Source organism: Rhagoletis pomonella, unplaced genomic scaffold (genome assembly GCF_013731165.1).
Source record: "Rhagoletis pomonella isolate Grant_MI unplaced genomic scaffold, Rhpom_1.0 Rhpom_scaffold_00006, whole genome shotgun sequence".
Taxonomy (NCBI): Eukaryota; Metazoa; Arthropoda; class Insecta; order Diptera; family Tephritidae; genus Rhagoletis; species Rhagoletis pomonella.
The window spans coordinates 37,450,462-37,467,572 of record NW_023458560.1 but is presented as its reverse complement, the minus strand read 5'-3'; the positions used below and the strand labels follow the sequence as shown (position 1 = coordinate 37,467,572).

The following is a 17,111-nucleotide window of genomic DNA, read 5'->3' as shown; positions in this document are numbered from 1 at the left end:
AGGCTATAATTAAGCTCAGGGACACTCTAAGATTCTTGAATGTTTCGATCTCATGTCGAATTACACGAAACGTTGCGTCTTTGAAATTGCTCAAAGCAGTTTTTTCTCGTTTCACGTTCACTTAAGAAAAGGTTGGTTGGGGCAAGGTGAATGGAGAGAAGGATCAGTAAACTTTTCAGTGATAATTCGAAGCTTAATTTTGACTAGGCTGGCAGACTGCTGTAGCAATTTTCAGGAAGAAATAAATGTTATAAAAGAAACACTATGTAGACAGACTGCTCATGAGTTTAACATCAATACTCGGGTAGCCATGGGACCATAAGGGCACTGATGATGCGCTTAAAATTAGTCAGCGGTGGTCTCACCTCCGTCTCAATTGCATCAGAATATTGTCTAATAAGGCTTATATGGGTACCAGGCCTAAGTGGCATTACTAGCAAATGCATATCTGACGAGGTGGCGTAAAACGATATGAGCCTACAAAGATTGGATGAAAGCGCTACTGACCCCTCGCGGTTCATTTTTGAACAGGTAGACCATCTCAACAAACGTTAGGCGAAAATTATGTCAGATCAGTTCCGATCAGAGGAGCTGTTTATGCTAACAAGACCTGACAGGTCGCTGTCTGATAGGAATTCATGCGGTAGGCCTAAAGACCATATCTGATCATCGGACCTATATCAACTTAAACAAAGCAGCTGTTCTAGCAAATGAGCGTGAACACCTACGCTAGGTCGATCACGGGGATCCTCGCCTACAGGACCTTAATTTGGGGATTCGGCAAGTGGGAAGACCTGCAACTTCGCCTCACTATTTTGCTTCTACATCTCAAAACTCCCTCAGCCACCGGAGCGAATTTCTCTGATCTCATACGCTGACGACTACTCGATATTGGCGCCCGGGAATGGAATTAATGAACTCTGCTCAAAAGTAAAGCGCTGTCTCCCCGAGCTTTCGCTTCTCCACTGCAAGAAGCCCCAACGAAATCAACGGCGACCCTCTTCATCAGAAGGACAAAGGAGGTCAGGCTCCAATTAGGCATTCATGTTGATGGAACGCCAATTTCGACGGTGAACAACCCGAAAATTTTAGGGATTGTCAACAATGTACAATACGGTTCTCAAGTCTCTCGCCTAAGAAACGTTGCTGGCAACATACAAGGCAATTGGTCGGCCGGTTCTTAACTATGCTGCGCCTGTTTAGTCGCCGGGGACTAGTTGGACGTAGTGGGCGAAGCTATAGATTTGTCAGAACGCCGCACACCGGCGGCGACAGAGTTCCTTCTGATGTTACCTGAGCGAGGCTCAAATGCTTCCCGTAAGGGAGCACAACAAAATGCTGAGCAAACAGTTTCTGGTGGGATTCCACATATGTAAACACCCCAGCAGACCCTTGCTAGAGGAGGAGCCTCCGTCCTGGTAAGTAAGGGGGCACCTATTCGTATACTTGGATGTGGTCCAGACTTATATCGTCCAACCACTGGACCCGACGACGTACCGAGGTGCTATCAACGGCATTCATTGGGAGCCCAATCACCACCTGTGTCAGATGCGGAACTTCAACTGCCAAGAAAGACCCGCCTTTCTCTGGCCAGTTACGGTCTGGATACTGTAGCCGTCTTAACAGCTACCTGCGCACTACACCAACCACCTCTTTACATGCCAGCTCAACCCACTCAAAAAACACCCCTCTGCCTTTGGTCCGGACCTATTGAAACTGCTCGTTTCTTTAGCCTACCGTTAGTTGAGCTCAACGACAATGATTGATGGCCAAACCGCAGTAAGCGGGGTTTGGTCGCTACAACTACAAAAACAACCATATCTGATCCTTTTTTGTGGCAGTTGCCTGGAGCATGATGCGATGGGCATTTTCTACAGTACTGCTGTTTTCACGAGGCTAATATTGAAGTATATTGGTTCACAGTTTATAACAAACCCTGAGCAACTCCCGGGAATTGATACTGGCCGTGTCCGAAACTTTATGATTGCCTCGCGGTGCTACATAAATTGAGCAGTGATGCTATTTGATCTCGCTTTCTTCGATGGAAATTTTTTATATGTATAAACTCGGCAGTATAAATGATGTCTATCTATTTACTCCTATTAAAATAATTTCTAATTTCCAGTAGAATAGTGCGTGACCTCTTTTTCAAGTTCGCGACCATTTCCTGGCTATGTTTTTTAGGCGAATCGCAGTGCACGTCTCGCCATTGGTAATTTGCATATGTATAAACTCTATGCCTCCGTTATGGATCTCTCTTGGCCTCATAGCTTCGAATGTTTAACATTTCTGACACCTGAGTCCTCGCAGGATGATAGCTGGCGCACCCTAATACAGCCGTTCAGGTGAATAAAACCGTTTTCTTTTTGTTTTTTTTTCCTTTTAACTTCTCCAATTCCATACCGTTTCCTTCGCTCTCGTCCTCTAGTGGCGGCATGTGGGCTGGTGTACTTCTATCCCTATTCATTGTGGGCACAGTTTTCTATATAATATCCAGCCTACACGCCATACTACTACAGCGTCGCATTCGTTCATCTCATCGCATTTTAAATTGGACAGAATGGCGCAGTAAAGGGCTCTTACGGCCATGTCACAGTTTCGATGCGAAACTGTTTCGGGACGTACATTTTCGTCGTTACCTGAGCCGTTTGAAATCACTACCACAACGTAATGTAGATCTCTTCGATGAATACTCAAATTGTTTGCTCTACACCTACAGCATGTTAATGTATGTTTCATTGCCACGCCTACCGCGTATTTGGAGTATACGCGTGCTCACTGGCTGGTATTGGCTCTATTGCATTTTGCTAACGGTCATCTATCGAGCGAGTTTAACTGCGATTCTGGCGAATCCAACAGCGCGGTAAAATCAGTCAGCGCTTGGCTATTTAGAGCTTATGATTGTTTTTATACCTTTCATGAGCATGAAATGGTATTATAACTTTGGTCCGATGTTTGTAAGTACCAGAACAAAAAGAGATAGACCCATCAAAATGTATACTTATATGATCAGAACGTCGAGCTGAGTTGATTTATCCATGTCCGTCTGTCCGTCTGTCCGTCTGTCCGTCTGTCCGTCTGTCTGTCTGTTTGTATGCAATCTAGTCTCTCAGTTTTCGAGATATCCGGATCAAATTTGGTAGGTGGGTGTATTTTTATAATGTATTAATCATTTGTCGGAACCGGAAGAATCGGACCACTATAACATATAGCTCCCATACAACTGATTGTTCAGATATGAGATTTTTCGTTATAACTTCTCCATTTACGCAGCTACGAACATGAAATTTCGCAGCACTTGCACCCATTATTAACAGAATGCTTACAGTGAAAATTACAAAGATCGGGTCACTATAACCTATAGCTCCCATACAACTGATTGTTCAGATATGGGATTTTTCGTTGTAACTTCTCCATTTATGCAGCTACGAACATGAAATTTTGCAGTACTTGCACCCATTATCAACAGAATACTTACAGTGAAAATTACAAAGATCGGGTCACTATAACCTATAGACCCCATACAACTGATTGTTCAGATATAAAATTTTTCGTTATAACTCCTCCATTTATATCGCTAGGAACATGAAATTCCGCACTGTTTTCAATAGTTATCAACAGAAAACTTACAGTGAAAATTAAAAAGATCGGGTAACTATAACCTATAGCTCCCATACAACTGATTGTTCAGATATGAGATTTTTCGTTATAATTCATCCATTTATGTAGCTAGGACCATGAAATTTCGCGCTGTTTTCAGTCATTATCAACAGAAGACTTACAGTGAAAATAACAAAGGTCGGGTCACTATAACCTGCAGACCCCATACAACTGATTGTTCAGATATGAGGTCTTTTATCATAACTCCTCCATTTATGCAGCTAGGAACATGAAATTTCGCACCACTTTCACTCATTATTTACAGAATACTTACAGTGAAAATAACAAGGATCGGATGACTACAACATATATCTTCCATACATCTGATTGTTCAGATATGGGATTTTACGGTAAAACTCCTTTATTTGAATAGCTAAAACCGATAAATTTCGTAAGATATTTTATAAATAATAATACAAAGTCTACTGAGAAAATCATCAAAATCTATGCTGTATAAGCTTTATCTCCTATAGCACTGATTGTTCAGATACCAGTTTTTGCCATATATCTCCTTTATGTAGGAAACTAAACCCAATAAATTGTGTTACCGGTTTACATACCGATCACATAGCAGTGAAAATCACTTAGATTGGTGCCATATAAAGTATATCTTCCATACCTCTGATTGTTTAGATGCGATTTTTTATATAAGTATGTAACTCCTCTATCGATGTATGCAGATGTATTCAAAAGCAGTAATCTGTCAAAGTAAAATTTGCAGATGTTCATGAAAGGTATGAAGCCTTCGGCATAGCCGAAGACAGCGCTGCTCTTACTTGTTTTTTTTACTTTTACTTTGTTTTCGCTTTAGTATTACTATTGACACCCTGGAAGAGCTGTCCAAGAGCTATGTAACCAGCACTGCTTGGGTTGAGGAGAATAAGCAATTCTTTATGGAGTCATTCGATGAGGTGGCTCAAGAAGTTGGAGAAAAAATGGAGATAGTGGATGATATAGAAAGTGTGGTGAGTAGAAGCGAAATACTTTTTTAAATGTGCTTTAACTCTCTTTTAATGCCTATTCAGACTGACCGCATTACGAAAGGTGAATATGCTTATTTCGATAATGAATATTTCTTGCGGTACTTACGCATGAAAGGCGCACAGCGCCGCGAGGAGCAACAAATAGCCGAAGTTGTATTGCATATTATGCGTGAGTGTGTCATACAAATGCCAGTGTCTTTGGGTTTGGAAAAGAATTCGCCATTACAGCCGAATGTGAATAAATATTTGAGACGCCTCAGTGAAGGAGGTAAGTCGAAGAGACTAAAACACACGCTGTTTTCGCTTCCGCGACATCCACCATATGTAAATTTGTTTTTAATAAACCCAAACTAAATTCTACTATGCCACTTTCATTAATAGGTCTCACCGCCAAATGGCTAAAGGATGCCATTGCCGAGCTCGCCGCAGAGGAACGTACACCAGAAGAGGCAGTAATGGATTTGCCAAAGATATGGAGCTCATTTGTAGCGCTTGGCATCGGTTACTTTCTGGGCATGTGTGCCATAGCCGGCGAGTGGCTACACTTCGAATATGTAGTGCGAAAGCATCCACTCTACGATGTTTACAATAAGAACTTGTATTATAATTTTAAACGAAAATTTTCAAGTTACTAACTTATAAATTATTAAAAATTTATATAAATACAAACAATTACACCGGAAAATTAATGCCTGTAGACAAGCAAAAAAAACGTCTTGTTGAATGAAAGTCAAAGCATTTGCGGTTTTACACTATTCAAGTAAATAGTTTAATGTTTCATCTTTATAAGTACATTCATACATAAAGAGCTATTGTATAATTGTTTTTCATTAGACTCGATTACATTACATACACATTTACAACGTGTTAGAAAAAGCACGTTTTGTTGACTTTTTGTTCTTAAATAAATATAAAAATGCATATGGAGGACATATATAGAACAATACATATATCGTGATAAAGCATAAATATAAAAATATACGTAGATATACATAAAATATAAACAGATTAATACTTGATAATGTGCGGAATGCTTTCAGTGCTTTACGGTTTTACTAAAAATACGTATACATATACATATGTATCAGGGATGTTACGAATATTTGCATACGCATTCGTTATGCGAATGATTCGCATTATTGTACACATTCGCATTCGACATTCGCATTCGCATCAACTGATACGAATGTTTTGCGAATGCGAATGTGTATGTACATGGGCAGAGAGCCCACTCTAATATTGTTGAAATGGCTCTAAGTCTGTCTAAACAGGGTACGGATAACAACTGGTTTTTAGCTTCAGGTGCTAAACGCTTAAGTAGTATATAAGCAACACTGATGGGCCTACTAAAAGTCTTATAAGCAAAATAGAAATAATTTTAGATTCCTCCAGAGAAAGTGAAGGCTCGGATGTAGAATCTGGAGGCATAAAAATGTAAAATTACGCTCAATTGAAGGCTTATCTTACAGAAAAAATGAGCTCATCTCAGTGAAAATCCTCTAGATTGGTGGAAAACTAAAATAAAATACGACAAATTGACAGATCTGGCCCGCCAAATATTTGAGCGCTCCAAGTATTTGTTCAGTGCTGCCGGCCTTATATACGAGCCTCTAAGAAATCGCCTCATGGGAGAAATGGCAGCAAAACTTTTTTTTTTTAATATAATATGCCCCTTTTGAACTTTGACTACTAGATTAAGACACCGTATAGGTTAAGCACTCGCTTCAATGTTCTAATAATTTAAAAAAAAATTTACGTAATAAAAACGATGACTTCAGTTAATTATAGCTTTTTTAATGTTATTCCTAACATTCGCATTCGCACAATCGCATTCCGAATATTCGCATTCGCATTCGCGAATATGAAAAATATGACATTCGAAACATCCCTAATATGTATGCATGTATGAATAAAAATATAGAATAATATGCATCTTAAATAGAATTTCACAATAATATTAAAGACCTTTAAGATGCCTGCATTGTAGTGCATTTGTCTAACACAGTTTTAGCTTAAAAAATAAAATGTATCTTAGCTTATTTGTGTATGCAGACCCTTATATCCATACAGAAACAAAGGAACAAAGAAAGTACACAGCTGAAGGAACAATTATCACACTCATTTACGTCTTTACTTTCCGACCTAATTTAGTTATGGCATATTTATTTGGTGCATGGCCATGATGTTTACTATGTTTTGCTGCGTTGCTAGAACGTAGAATACCATTTGGTTTTGTGCGTGTTTCGAAGAGCACATCGGAATCCGTCTCAGAATCGCTCAGCGATGTTGTGCGACAAACTGAAAAATATCATGCAGATATTTATAAACAATAATCAATTTAAACTAGTAAATACAATATTAAAAAACTAACATTGTGGTGCCTCCTCGTCATTATTGCCAATTAATGAATATTTTTGTAACTTTGGTCGTTTCGGTGGTTTTTTCGATTGTCTGCAGGCACACGTGATGCCCCAAAATAAGCCGGATAGCAGTAGAAAGCTCATAATTACTCCAACAAAGACATATAAAATGGACCAATCTGTAGAAATAAAGAAAAAAGTATTTAGTAGTTAAAATTTTTCTTAAATTTTATATGCCCCACACCAACTTACCACAATTGGCCTCCTCTATGCCCCAGTAGTATGTTATAGATGGTATCCAGAATGCCTCGCAAGTGCATGCGCGGGTTGTGGGATTACAAACACCATGACCTGAGCATTTATTCTGACACACAGTTGTGCGTATATCTGTAAAATCGGTGCCCAGTAGACCCGCATCGCGCTGCAACTTATCTTTGAGTAGTTGCTCAACCGTCAAACCACTAACAGGTAGACTTTTCCCATCCGAACCGGTGGACTTGATAAGACAGAGAATTGAAAGTATTAGTAAGTCATTAGTAAATATTAAATTAAGTACAAAAAGCACACCTCTACATAGAAAACTAGAATCGTTGAATCTGCGCGTCGTCCATCGCATTTAAGCTCGCGTACAAATATTTTCATGTCACCCAAAAGTAAGCTAATTTTTTGCACAATCGAATTCAACTCAGATTGAGTCAGCACAGATGCATCCATAGGCAATGTTAATTGAACCAAGTTCATGAGCAGCGGGTCAGGATGCACTATAATACTGACTATATCGCTGCTGGATAATCCTTGTTCGTCGTAAACAGTCAATTTGAAGACATAGCGACCATGAACAAGGTTCGTTAGCTAAAATATAAGATACATACTTGACTCGAATTTTAATTAAAATAGAACCGCAAAACTCCGCAGCGAAATTGCGCACATTTCTTAACCGAAAAAAAAAAATCTGCGGTTCCAAAAATTAAATTTACGTACAATCAATACTGCCTTTTTATCACTATCGCCGACGACAACACCGGCTGCCAAGCTATTTTCTTCACGTGTCCATACATAACGCTCCACAGCCAAGTCATCCGAAGAAGAAGAGCCATTCAAGTAGAGCGCTGAAAGCGGTAATGTAACACTTTTGTCACCACCCGCGTTGGCTACAGGCGGTGCATTTTTTTCTAAGGAGAGTTAAAAGCAAATCATAATTACATTTGTTTTTAACATGCACATATTTATTAGTAATTCACCTTGCACAACCTTTATCCAAACACTATCGGTAGCTGTATTGTTATCTTCGTCGACCACGCTTAAAACAAATTCATACAAGCCGAGTGTTAAAGATGTAGCGTTGGTGGCCTTTCCATAAATTTTTATTATTATTAAATTCAATACAAAATTAAAGGCTATTATACTCACCACCGCAGTGTTATTCGCAAGCGCGGCTGTATTTGGTCCAGAGTTCTGTTTCCAAAAGTAACTTTTTATGCGTATATCATCGGTTGAGGCCGAACCATTTAGTATAACCCAGTTGCGGGGTAAATTTATGGTCTGCAGGGTAGTTAATAAAAAATAATTATCTATTAACCTTGGCCACAGATAGTCCTTAATTCATTACCTGATTTCCACCCGCCACAGCAACCGGTGGGGTGTTCGTTTGCGCTTTAACCAATACATGGACTTTGGCAGTGCTGGATTGACCACTGCCATCGGTCACTTTTAAAACGAACATATAGATGCCTTCCTCTAAATTAGAAAGCTACAAAAATTATAGAATTATTTTTAAATATGCAATAAAAAAAATTCGGAAGTCTGATAGTCAGTTTTTTTAACTTTAGAATATAAAACTAACCTGTAAGTAAGGTGTGCGCGTGTTCTGCATATCAACAGCTTTAGTGTCATCGCCTGCATCTTTGGTCCACTCCCAGGCCACGATTTCGTGGTCGTCGGTGCTCGCGGTGCCATTCAGTGTAACATTATTGTTGGGTAGGTGTAAAATTACAGCATCACCTTAGGAAGTATCAAATTTTTTGCTACTACATAAAAATATCTTCATAAATTTGGACACTAACCCGCATTGGCCACAGGTGGGTAGTCAGTGCCTTTAAGCACCGTTATATTTGCCGTTGTCGAATTCGTCACATTATCGGAATCGGATACGGTTAATTTAAAAGTGTAATTTCCAGGCGAGGTAAGATCGGTTAGCTGCAGTGTATTCACCTCTGGCAATTTAGGTTGATAACCAATGGGACCTTGTACCACTTCCCAGTGCCAGCTAATAATTTTGTCGTCATCGATGCTTGTGCTCCCATCTAATATGGCATTATTGATTGGTTGTCGTATGGTTTGTTCCTTCGGCTTAATTACTACTTGCGGTACACGATTTATGCGTTTTTCCGGCAGCACTGTTACATTGGCTAAAGCTTCTCCATATGTGCCATTGTCACCGGTCACCGATACCTTGAAGATATACAAGCCTTCTGAAAGATTTGAGAGTTTAACTTTTGATTGACTCTGATCAGAAATGGTGCCATTCATTGGTCCTTTAGGTTGGGTTATTAGCGTCCACAAGTACTTATATTTACTAACACTGGAAACATCATCGGGCACAGTGAATGCTGCTAGTGTCACCTCCTTCTCCGGCAATTGCACCTCCTTCGATACTACTGAAACTAACAATTTTTTATCAGCCTCTGCTTTAACTGTGGTACCGGTAACATGTTCTGCGTCCGAATCGTTGTTCTGCTCAACAACCGTTGGTGACAACTCTGATGCAGCTTCAGATATTGGGAGTCGGTGTGAAAGTATTTCTTCCATTATAGGATAATCAGCCGCCGATGTTTCGGATGGCATACATTCATGCTGTTGATTACGCACAAGCCCAGCAAGACACTGGCAAACACCAGTTGCTGAATTCGACCGTATAGGAACACATTCTTCTTTAGGCCCGCAACGTGTATTTGCGCCCATATCAGATAAATCTAGTTCGCATGTAACGTACTTATTTATTTCAGGCGCAGAATTTACACCAAAGTAAGACAAGTCGTCGCTGTTCCCTGACAGGGGCAACAGCATCTGCTTTACACGTTTTTTCGGCTATAGGAAAATCCTCTTCATCATAGGATGCAGGTTCCTATTTAAAATTATTTTACTAGTATTTTTAAAGACATGTGTGCAAGAAATCTTTGTATACTAACTTGATTTCCAAAGTATCGAAATTTATGTTGTTTATTCCAAAACCTCAAAGGATTCGACTGTCGCTCAGCCCCGCTTATACCTTCTGAAGGCATCAACTCAAAATCATCACCATTGCTCTTCATTGCCTTAATCACTTCCATCCAAGTTATGTTGTCATCATCAATACCATGCCTTCGAACCGGACTAACCAGCATCATTTGCAGACGATCCTTTCCCAGCGGCCGTTGTTTGGGCATGCAGCCCTCATTGCTGATGCAGCGTACATGGTAACATTTCCGCTTGTAGATGAAAACCAAATTACAGGTATCATTGGTACGCGCCTTTTTACAACAGGCAGCCAAACAGGACAGTGAATCAACATTTTCGCCCAGACCAGTGTCCAATGATGTATACTCTTCGAAAGTGCCAGCATTTGCTTCATCGCGTGGTGTCGCATTGTCGAAAACATAGTTCAGCATGGTGGGACACATAGCAAGCACTGCGTCAGCATTACGTGTACTCACTGGCATATCGTTAATTTTTGTTGATGTTACTTCGCCCTTTACAGCATTATCGCTGCTCGGTTGCAATGCGGTTTGAGTTGTTGTAATAATTGCAGTGACTGGATAACTAAAAATTATGAGTACCGCTAATATGCGATAAAAACGCACACAATTCAGCGCACCAGAGGAGTACATTGTACTAAGAAATTTACTTATATATGATTTCTTCTAATTTTTTCAATGAAAGTACTTAATTCTCGAAGATAATTGTGTGTGGTTCACGGTCGAACAAGTACACAGATTCACCTAAATTGGCTTAACGCTTGACCTCATACCTGTGCTGAGAAGTGGATCCCGAGTATGTTATATATCTTATCTACATAACTCAAATACTTGAATATATCAAATTTTCTATTTTAACTCCAATTTAAAATTTTCCTTTGAGAAGAAAAGCTTATTTTCAGCCAGATGGGGTTTATTGTTCTTTAACCCTTTTTTTGGGGTGGTTGTCAAAGTCAGCTGTTCCGTTCCGCATTAATAAATGTAGAGTTGCATGTGAGTAAACGAATACAAGTACCCAGTACTCATGTAATCAGCCCTAGAACAATCCAACTTATGTACCGTTGTATATTTTTCGTTAATAGTTTATTTTTCATATTGCATAAATGCAGATATGTATGTACACAAGTACATATGTAAAGCCTCAAAAATTTATTAAATATTTCTTAAACGGATTTTTCATGTTTAAAATATTTTTTTCTCCTTTGTCACTGATATCTCATTTTTTAAAAGGTTGTCTGGCAACGCTATATAAGGTGTCATCTGCTAAACCCTCGTATTTTGGACTCTTGTGGAAAAATCATCTTGGGGTACAATTTATTGCTATATCTTGCATCAATTAAAAGTTTGCCTTGTTAACCAAGATCAACAAATTAATTTAGCGTCACAGCGTGTAATAAAGATTGAGCCAGTCGCGCACCTGGTACAGTAATCGCTAAAAATGGCTTTCAACTTCACAGCCTTCACCTACATCGTCGCTTTGATAGGCGATGCATTTTTAATATTTTTTGCAATATTTCATGTAATCGCTTTTGATGAGCTAAAAACGGACTATAAGAATCCAATCGATCAATGTAACAGCCTGAATCCTGTAAGTTAATGACTGTACATGTATATAAGATAAATTACAATCGTCAAGCTTGAGAAGATGTCACTGAACTCGACCAATAAAAAGTAAAAATAATGCAATTCATGCTAATTCTATTTTCAGTTGGTGTTGCCGGAATATTTGCTCCATATTTTCCTCAATCTATTGTTCCTACTGTGTGGCGAATGGTTCTCGTTGTGTATTAATATACCTTTAATCGCATACCACATATGGCGGTAAGTGGTACTACAAATGCATGCATGTACAGATTTATACATTAGCAGCACCTGTGCTTTTCACTTATGGAAGCGAAAATTGTTTTTTTTTTAATTGTTAAGCGCATTTGCTTTTTGCAGTTAATCAAAAATGTAAGCGAATGCCAAGCAAAAATTTTTGCATGAATCATCGCGTCACTGTTCTCATGCATAGAAAATCAAATGGCGCATTAAAAATATATCATAAATATTGATATTATTTTTTTTAATCACTATAGCTACAAGAATCGCCCCGTCATGACAGGCGCCGGACTATACGATCCAACAACGGTACTGAGTACAGATAACTTAACTAAGAACATGCGTGAAGGCTGGATCAAATTGGCTATCTACCTAATATCTTTCTTCTACTATATTTATGGGTAAGTACGATTATGTAATGTAGCCTACATATATATGTATTAAGCCATTTTATTCTTGTATATTTCACAGCATGGTTTATGCGTTGATTTCTACGTAGAGGTAAAGCACATTCTAATGATCTCGAAATCAAAAAGCTAAAATTAACAACAGCAACCAATACAGCTCTTACTACAAGCCATATGAACAAACCAAGTAATTATGAGCTTGGTTTTTGGTAGTTAAATATGCGTTGCACGAAAATGAAAGTCTTTATAATATCAAAAAGAAAATGTACATACATACACATAACTAAAACAAAATGGAATATAAATCTATTTAGTGATCATCTTAAATACTTGCATTGATCACTAGCAGTTTTGTACATTAAACATGTGTAGATTTATCAACATGATTAAAAACTTATCACATTTTAATATACAAACAAATTTTTTACTATCTAATCGCGTGTAGATAAAAGTATTATGCGTATCAGCAGGGAATGATAAAATTAACGTTTTAATATTCTCTGGTTTCTTTAGCCATATAGCTGATTTTTAAATATATGTATGTATTTTAATACATGCTTAGATTTAGCTTCTTTTAATTCATATGCCGATATCGTTCCTTAGTATGAGGTCATTAAAAACGGTCTAGCCTTTTTACATTTTTGAAAAGATTTCAATCAGAATGCGCTTAGTTTGCTTATATAAAGCATCTGCTTAGTTTTCACATGTTCAAATGTTAACAAACATAACTGTAATGGATTCACTAAATTTGACGCAATTAGTATTCTTTGATTGCACAGACCTATAAATTGAATCCGGCATCAGATCACATGCAATAAACGGGTTTGCGCTACATACATATATTCGCTGTAACATTTCATTACGATGTATTTTTTATTTATTTGCTATTTGAAAATATGTATAACACGTTCCCCTGATAAAGCTTTTTATTTATACATACTGACCTTTTGCTTCCTACCGGAAATATTAAGCCGTACGCATAAAAAACTTAGCAATTGCTTTTTCTTGAAATTGCATACCTTTCACTTCAATTTGTTTGAACAAATTGAGTAAAAGCTCTGAAGTTTAAAGAAAAAGCATTTGCTTAGGTTTCGGCGGCTGTGGTGTAGTGGTAAGAAGTGCGCACTTCCACTCTGCAACGCCTGGGTTCAGGCCCTGGTCAAAGCAACATCGCAAAAAAAATATAGAACAAAGGGTTTTTTCTTAACAGCGGTCATCCCTCGGCAGGCAATGGCAAACCTCCGAGTGTATTTCTGCCATGAAAAACAGCTCATAAAAATATAATCGCCGTTCGGAGTCGGAGTCAAACTATAGGTCCCTCCGCTTTGTGTGACCACATAAGGCGCACGCCACAAATCGGAGAAGAAGCTCGGCCAAACACTAACATATGTGTAAGCGGCAATGTATTATTATTAGGTTTTATTCCACGACCCATTGTCATTTTGCAGATAGAGTTCGGCGGCGATATATTTTTCGCTATTTTTGTAGGGTTAATTTTAGGATTCTTTATTTTCATTAGGCTTGCTCAGCATCCGTCGAATGTCCTTATTAATAAGCAAGTACATGTACTTATCGCCAATAACAATTTCTATTTTATTTACTTTTAAACTTTTTATATATTTATGATTACATAAATCGGTTCTCGTTTTATTACAAAGGATAATTCTTCTTTTTAATGAAAATTTTGAAAAAAAAGTGAAACTAATATTTTATTACTGGCAGAATTACCCTACGTGACTGCTTCTAAAAGCTTTCGTTTTTCACGTGGCATAAAAGACTTAGACCGCTATTGTCAGTGTCAACTAGTAGTAGATAGACGACTCTTATTCGATTATCGCTTTTCCATGGTATTGTGCATGTCGATTTCTCGTTCAATAAGCGACTGTGAAGTTTTTTATCGCTCATTTTTCCATAACTTTTTGTTTGTAGAAGGATGAGCGACTATAAACTATTCACACGCACATATTGAACGAAAAAACGACTTTGAAAATACCGCGGATAATCGATAATCGACTAAAAGTCGCTTACTACTATTTGACACTCGCAATAGGGGTGTTAATTTCATTATTATATTAGTGTGATATATATGTATGTATATGAATAGGATATTATATATTTCTGTTTTTAAAAACCCACAACTTAAAGACCGCGCCTCCGAACTTTGTTAAAAACTCTCCGTGTTACAAACATATTTGTTATTATGTAAGGAAAACTACGAAGAATATGAAAAAGAATATCAGTACTGCGAATATTTTTATCATCAGCCAGCGATTCTTCGAAACACTTTGGAAGTACTTTAATATTTCCCCATGCGCCGATTCTATGTTCAATTCGGCATCTTGTATGTTTGTATCGATACGCTCCACAGTCTCCTCTTGCTCCTTAACCATATGTGCTAATTGTTGAAATATACCGCCTAGCTCGACAATAGTAGATTCAATGTTCTGCATGGTCTCAGCCCGCTGTTGCACGTAACTATCGGAGTCATCATATAATGCAATCTGCTGCTGCGTCTGTATTCCACTACCTCCAACTGCACCTAGCAATGGTGTTGTATCACTTGCGGCCATGTCAATGCTTACGGCCGTATTCTCATCGCTTAACAGCAAGGAGCCCTGTTTCGCTGTACTCGAGCGAACAGTGCTAGCAGCGATTGGTGACTGCCCGAATTGATCCCGACGCGCCTTTTGTTGTTTGAGATTTTCTGTACGCACTTCTAGTATCTGCTTAAAGTCGGTGCCCATGCTGGCTAATTTAGATTGTAACGCATACACCATGTTCGAGGAATGTAATTGCAAGTGTTTTCCCGAGCTGGTACGACGCTGATCTTTCGAAATTTCTTGAAGACGAGCAATTTGTTGGTTGAGCGCGTTTAGATCGCCTTTAATGATATAAGTCAATTCTTGAATTTCTTGCGGTCGATCATCAAAAAGACTCTTCTTTTTGGCCACTGCAAAAGAAGAGGTAAAGTAATATTTATAATTAAGAACACCTATTCATTTTATACTCACGCATTGTCAATTTTTCCAACTTGGCATATGCACTTGCTATGTTTTTGCCAATATATTTTGCGACCATCATAAATTCCGAGTAACTTTGCACCTCTTTCGCCTTGCGCGGATCGCGTATATTAACAGCGCGTGTTATATTACGAGACTGCAGCGAACGTATCGCATTGTTAAACTCTCCCGTTCGATCTCGTGATGCCATAATGAAAATTTCTTCTTTTTCGAATAATAAATCTTCCTCTTCTATTTCTTGAACGTTTTGTGGTGTGTTTTCGTATGGACTGATTTGATTATAGCCGCTATAGTCTTGCGGATGATGATTCCCAGTTACAACGGCGGCCGCAGCACTTAATGGTTGTTGTATAAAGTTGCGTATAGCTTGGCCAGAACTGGCCTGTAAACGTGTGGATATCGAGCGTAGATTCCACTGTCTACTTGCTTTGGTGTACTTATCGTCTGGATCTACGGCCGAATTATTATTATTGTTAAAGTTATATTGTTGACCGTTGGTGTTTGGCTGCGCGTAGTCGCCAATCAAAATGGTTGACTCCAGTACACCACTCCCACCGAATGAATCCTTACCACTGATTGTTGGAGCAACAGCTCCGCCAAATAGCGGATTTTTGTACTGTTGTTGTTGTTGTTGCTGTTGACCTTGAGGTGCAACTAGTGGTGTGGTCTCCACATACGATCCTGCATCGAATTTTGTAGTATCTGGTTGGTAATGACGACGTCGTGTTGGCATCTCATAATCTACGAATGGGGCTATGGGCGTTTCGTCCTAACAACTCTTCTCTGTTGCTTTCCTTTCTAATTTGGTGTGTTGTCAATAAAATTCACAACAATGAATGTTGAACATTCATCAATCTACGCTTACGCATATATATACATATGCAAATATGTACATTCGTTGTTCTTTGCACTTTCGCAACTCACGCACCAGCTGTGGACTTCCAAATCGAGTGTTTATTGTAACTTTGATAATTAAATTGATTATTTCTTATATCGAGTATATATTTATCTTTCTTATTTTCCAACAATTTATTTTCATTTTCTGCGTGAAAGAAAAATAAAGCGTACAAAATTAAACAAGGTAATACGTGTCTTCGTCGTACAGCTGTCAAGCAAACTTTATCGAATGACAGCTAGTAGACTAGATGGCGCTCTTGGCATAATTAGAGCATGATTGCCACTGTTCTTGTTTCCAAACAAACTTGTTTTTTTATTTTAATATTTTCGAATGTGGATGTTAGGTAGTTTTTTCGCTGATTTGTTTTTGTTTTTTAATATTTTTATCGAAACGTCGTTCCTCGAAAACCAAGACTTCCGAATTTTTGCTGATCTCATTAAACATGTGTGCATATATAAATGTAGTATAAAACCTGCAAACCAAAGTTCCCGACAGCTTAACGAAATCTTTAGGAGTATCTCATATCTGTAACGAATTTTTTGCGAATATTCAAAGAAAATTATATGAAGTGGTTGACACGAACTCGTAAAGAAATTTCGGTACGAAGTCCTTACAAGAACGAACAAAAGCGCAAACAGTCAACGACGTAGCGTAGACGTAGGTTGACGCAGACACGATCTATCTTAAGGCCCGTCCACATAGAACTTTGGCGTTGCGTTGGCGTTGGCG

General features: G+C 38.4%; 4 protein-coding genes across 5 annotated transcripts; 2 read left to right on the top strand and 2 right to left on the bottom strand.

The window, feature by feature from the left end:
• Positions 1-1,296: 1,296 nt before the first annotated feature.
• LOC118740701 (ionotropic receptor 21a) lies at positions 1,297-6,209 on the top strand. The gene is made up of 5 exons (XM_036472341.1): positions 1,297-2,345; positions 2,429-2,863; positions 4,472-4,625; positions 4,686-4,911; positions 5,025-6,209. Exons 1-5 carry the CDS (start codon positions 2,224-2,226, stop codon positions 5,276-5,278), a joined length of 1,191 nt encoding a protein of 396 aa, XP_036328234.1. The 5' UTR covers positions 1,297-2,223; the 3' UTR covers positions 5,279-6,209.
• A 268-nt stretch (positions 6,210-6,477) lies between these two features.
• LOC118740700 (dyslexia-associated protein KIAA0319-like protein) lies at positions 6,478-11,279 on the bottom strand. Its single transcript, XM_036472340.1, has 11 exons — positions 10,192-11,279; positions 9,067-10,090; positions 8,847-9,004; positions 8,613-8,753; positions 8,414-8,545; positions 8,245-8,353; positions 7,985-8,175; positions 7,571-7,855; positions 7,256-7,499; positions 7,015-7,182; positions 6,478-6,941 (listed from the first exon to the last, which is right to left on the bottom strand). Exons 1-11 carry the CDS (start codon positions 10,867-10,869, stop codon positions 6,766-6,768), a joined length of 3,306 nt encoding a protein of 1,101 aa, XP_036328233.1. The 5' UTR covers positions 10,870-11,279; the 3' UTR covers positions 6,478-6,765.
• A 183-nt stretch (positions 11,280-11,462) lies between these two features.
• Positions 11,463-12,640, top strand: LOC118740699 (protein cornichon). 2 transcript variants are annotated; one of them, XM_036472339.1, is made up of 5 exons: positions 11,463-11,542; positions 11,614-11,824; positions 11,945-12,057; positions 12,315-12,458; positions 12,529-12,640. In XM_036472339.1, the coding sequence occupies exons 2-5, from the start codon at positions 11,675-11,677 to the stop codon at positions 12,554-12,556; spliced, it is 435 nt and encodes a 144-aa protein (XP_036328232.1). In that variant the 5' UTR covers positions 11,463-11,542; positions 11,614-11,674; the 3' UTR covers positions 12,557-12,640. The 2 variants fall into 2 exon arrangements, with proteins under 2 accessions (XP_036328232.1, XP_036328231.1); XM_036472338.1 differs by having other exon boundaries at positions 11,485-11,824.
• A 1,390-nt stretch (positions 12,641-14,030) lies between these two features.
• LOC118740698 (syntaxin-5) lies at positions 14,031-16,610 on the bottom strand. The gene is made up of 2 exons (XM_036472337.1): positions 15,476-16,610; positions 14,031-15,414 (listed from the first exon to the last, which is right to left on the bottom strand). Exons 1-2 carry the CDS (start codon positions 16,215-16,217, stop codon positions 14,663-14,665), a joined length of 1,494 nt encoding a protein of 497 aa, XP_036328230.1. The 5' UTR covers positions 16,218-16,610; the 3' UTR covers positions 14,031-14,662.
• Positions 16,611-17,111: the final 501 nt, after the last annotated feature.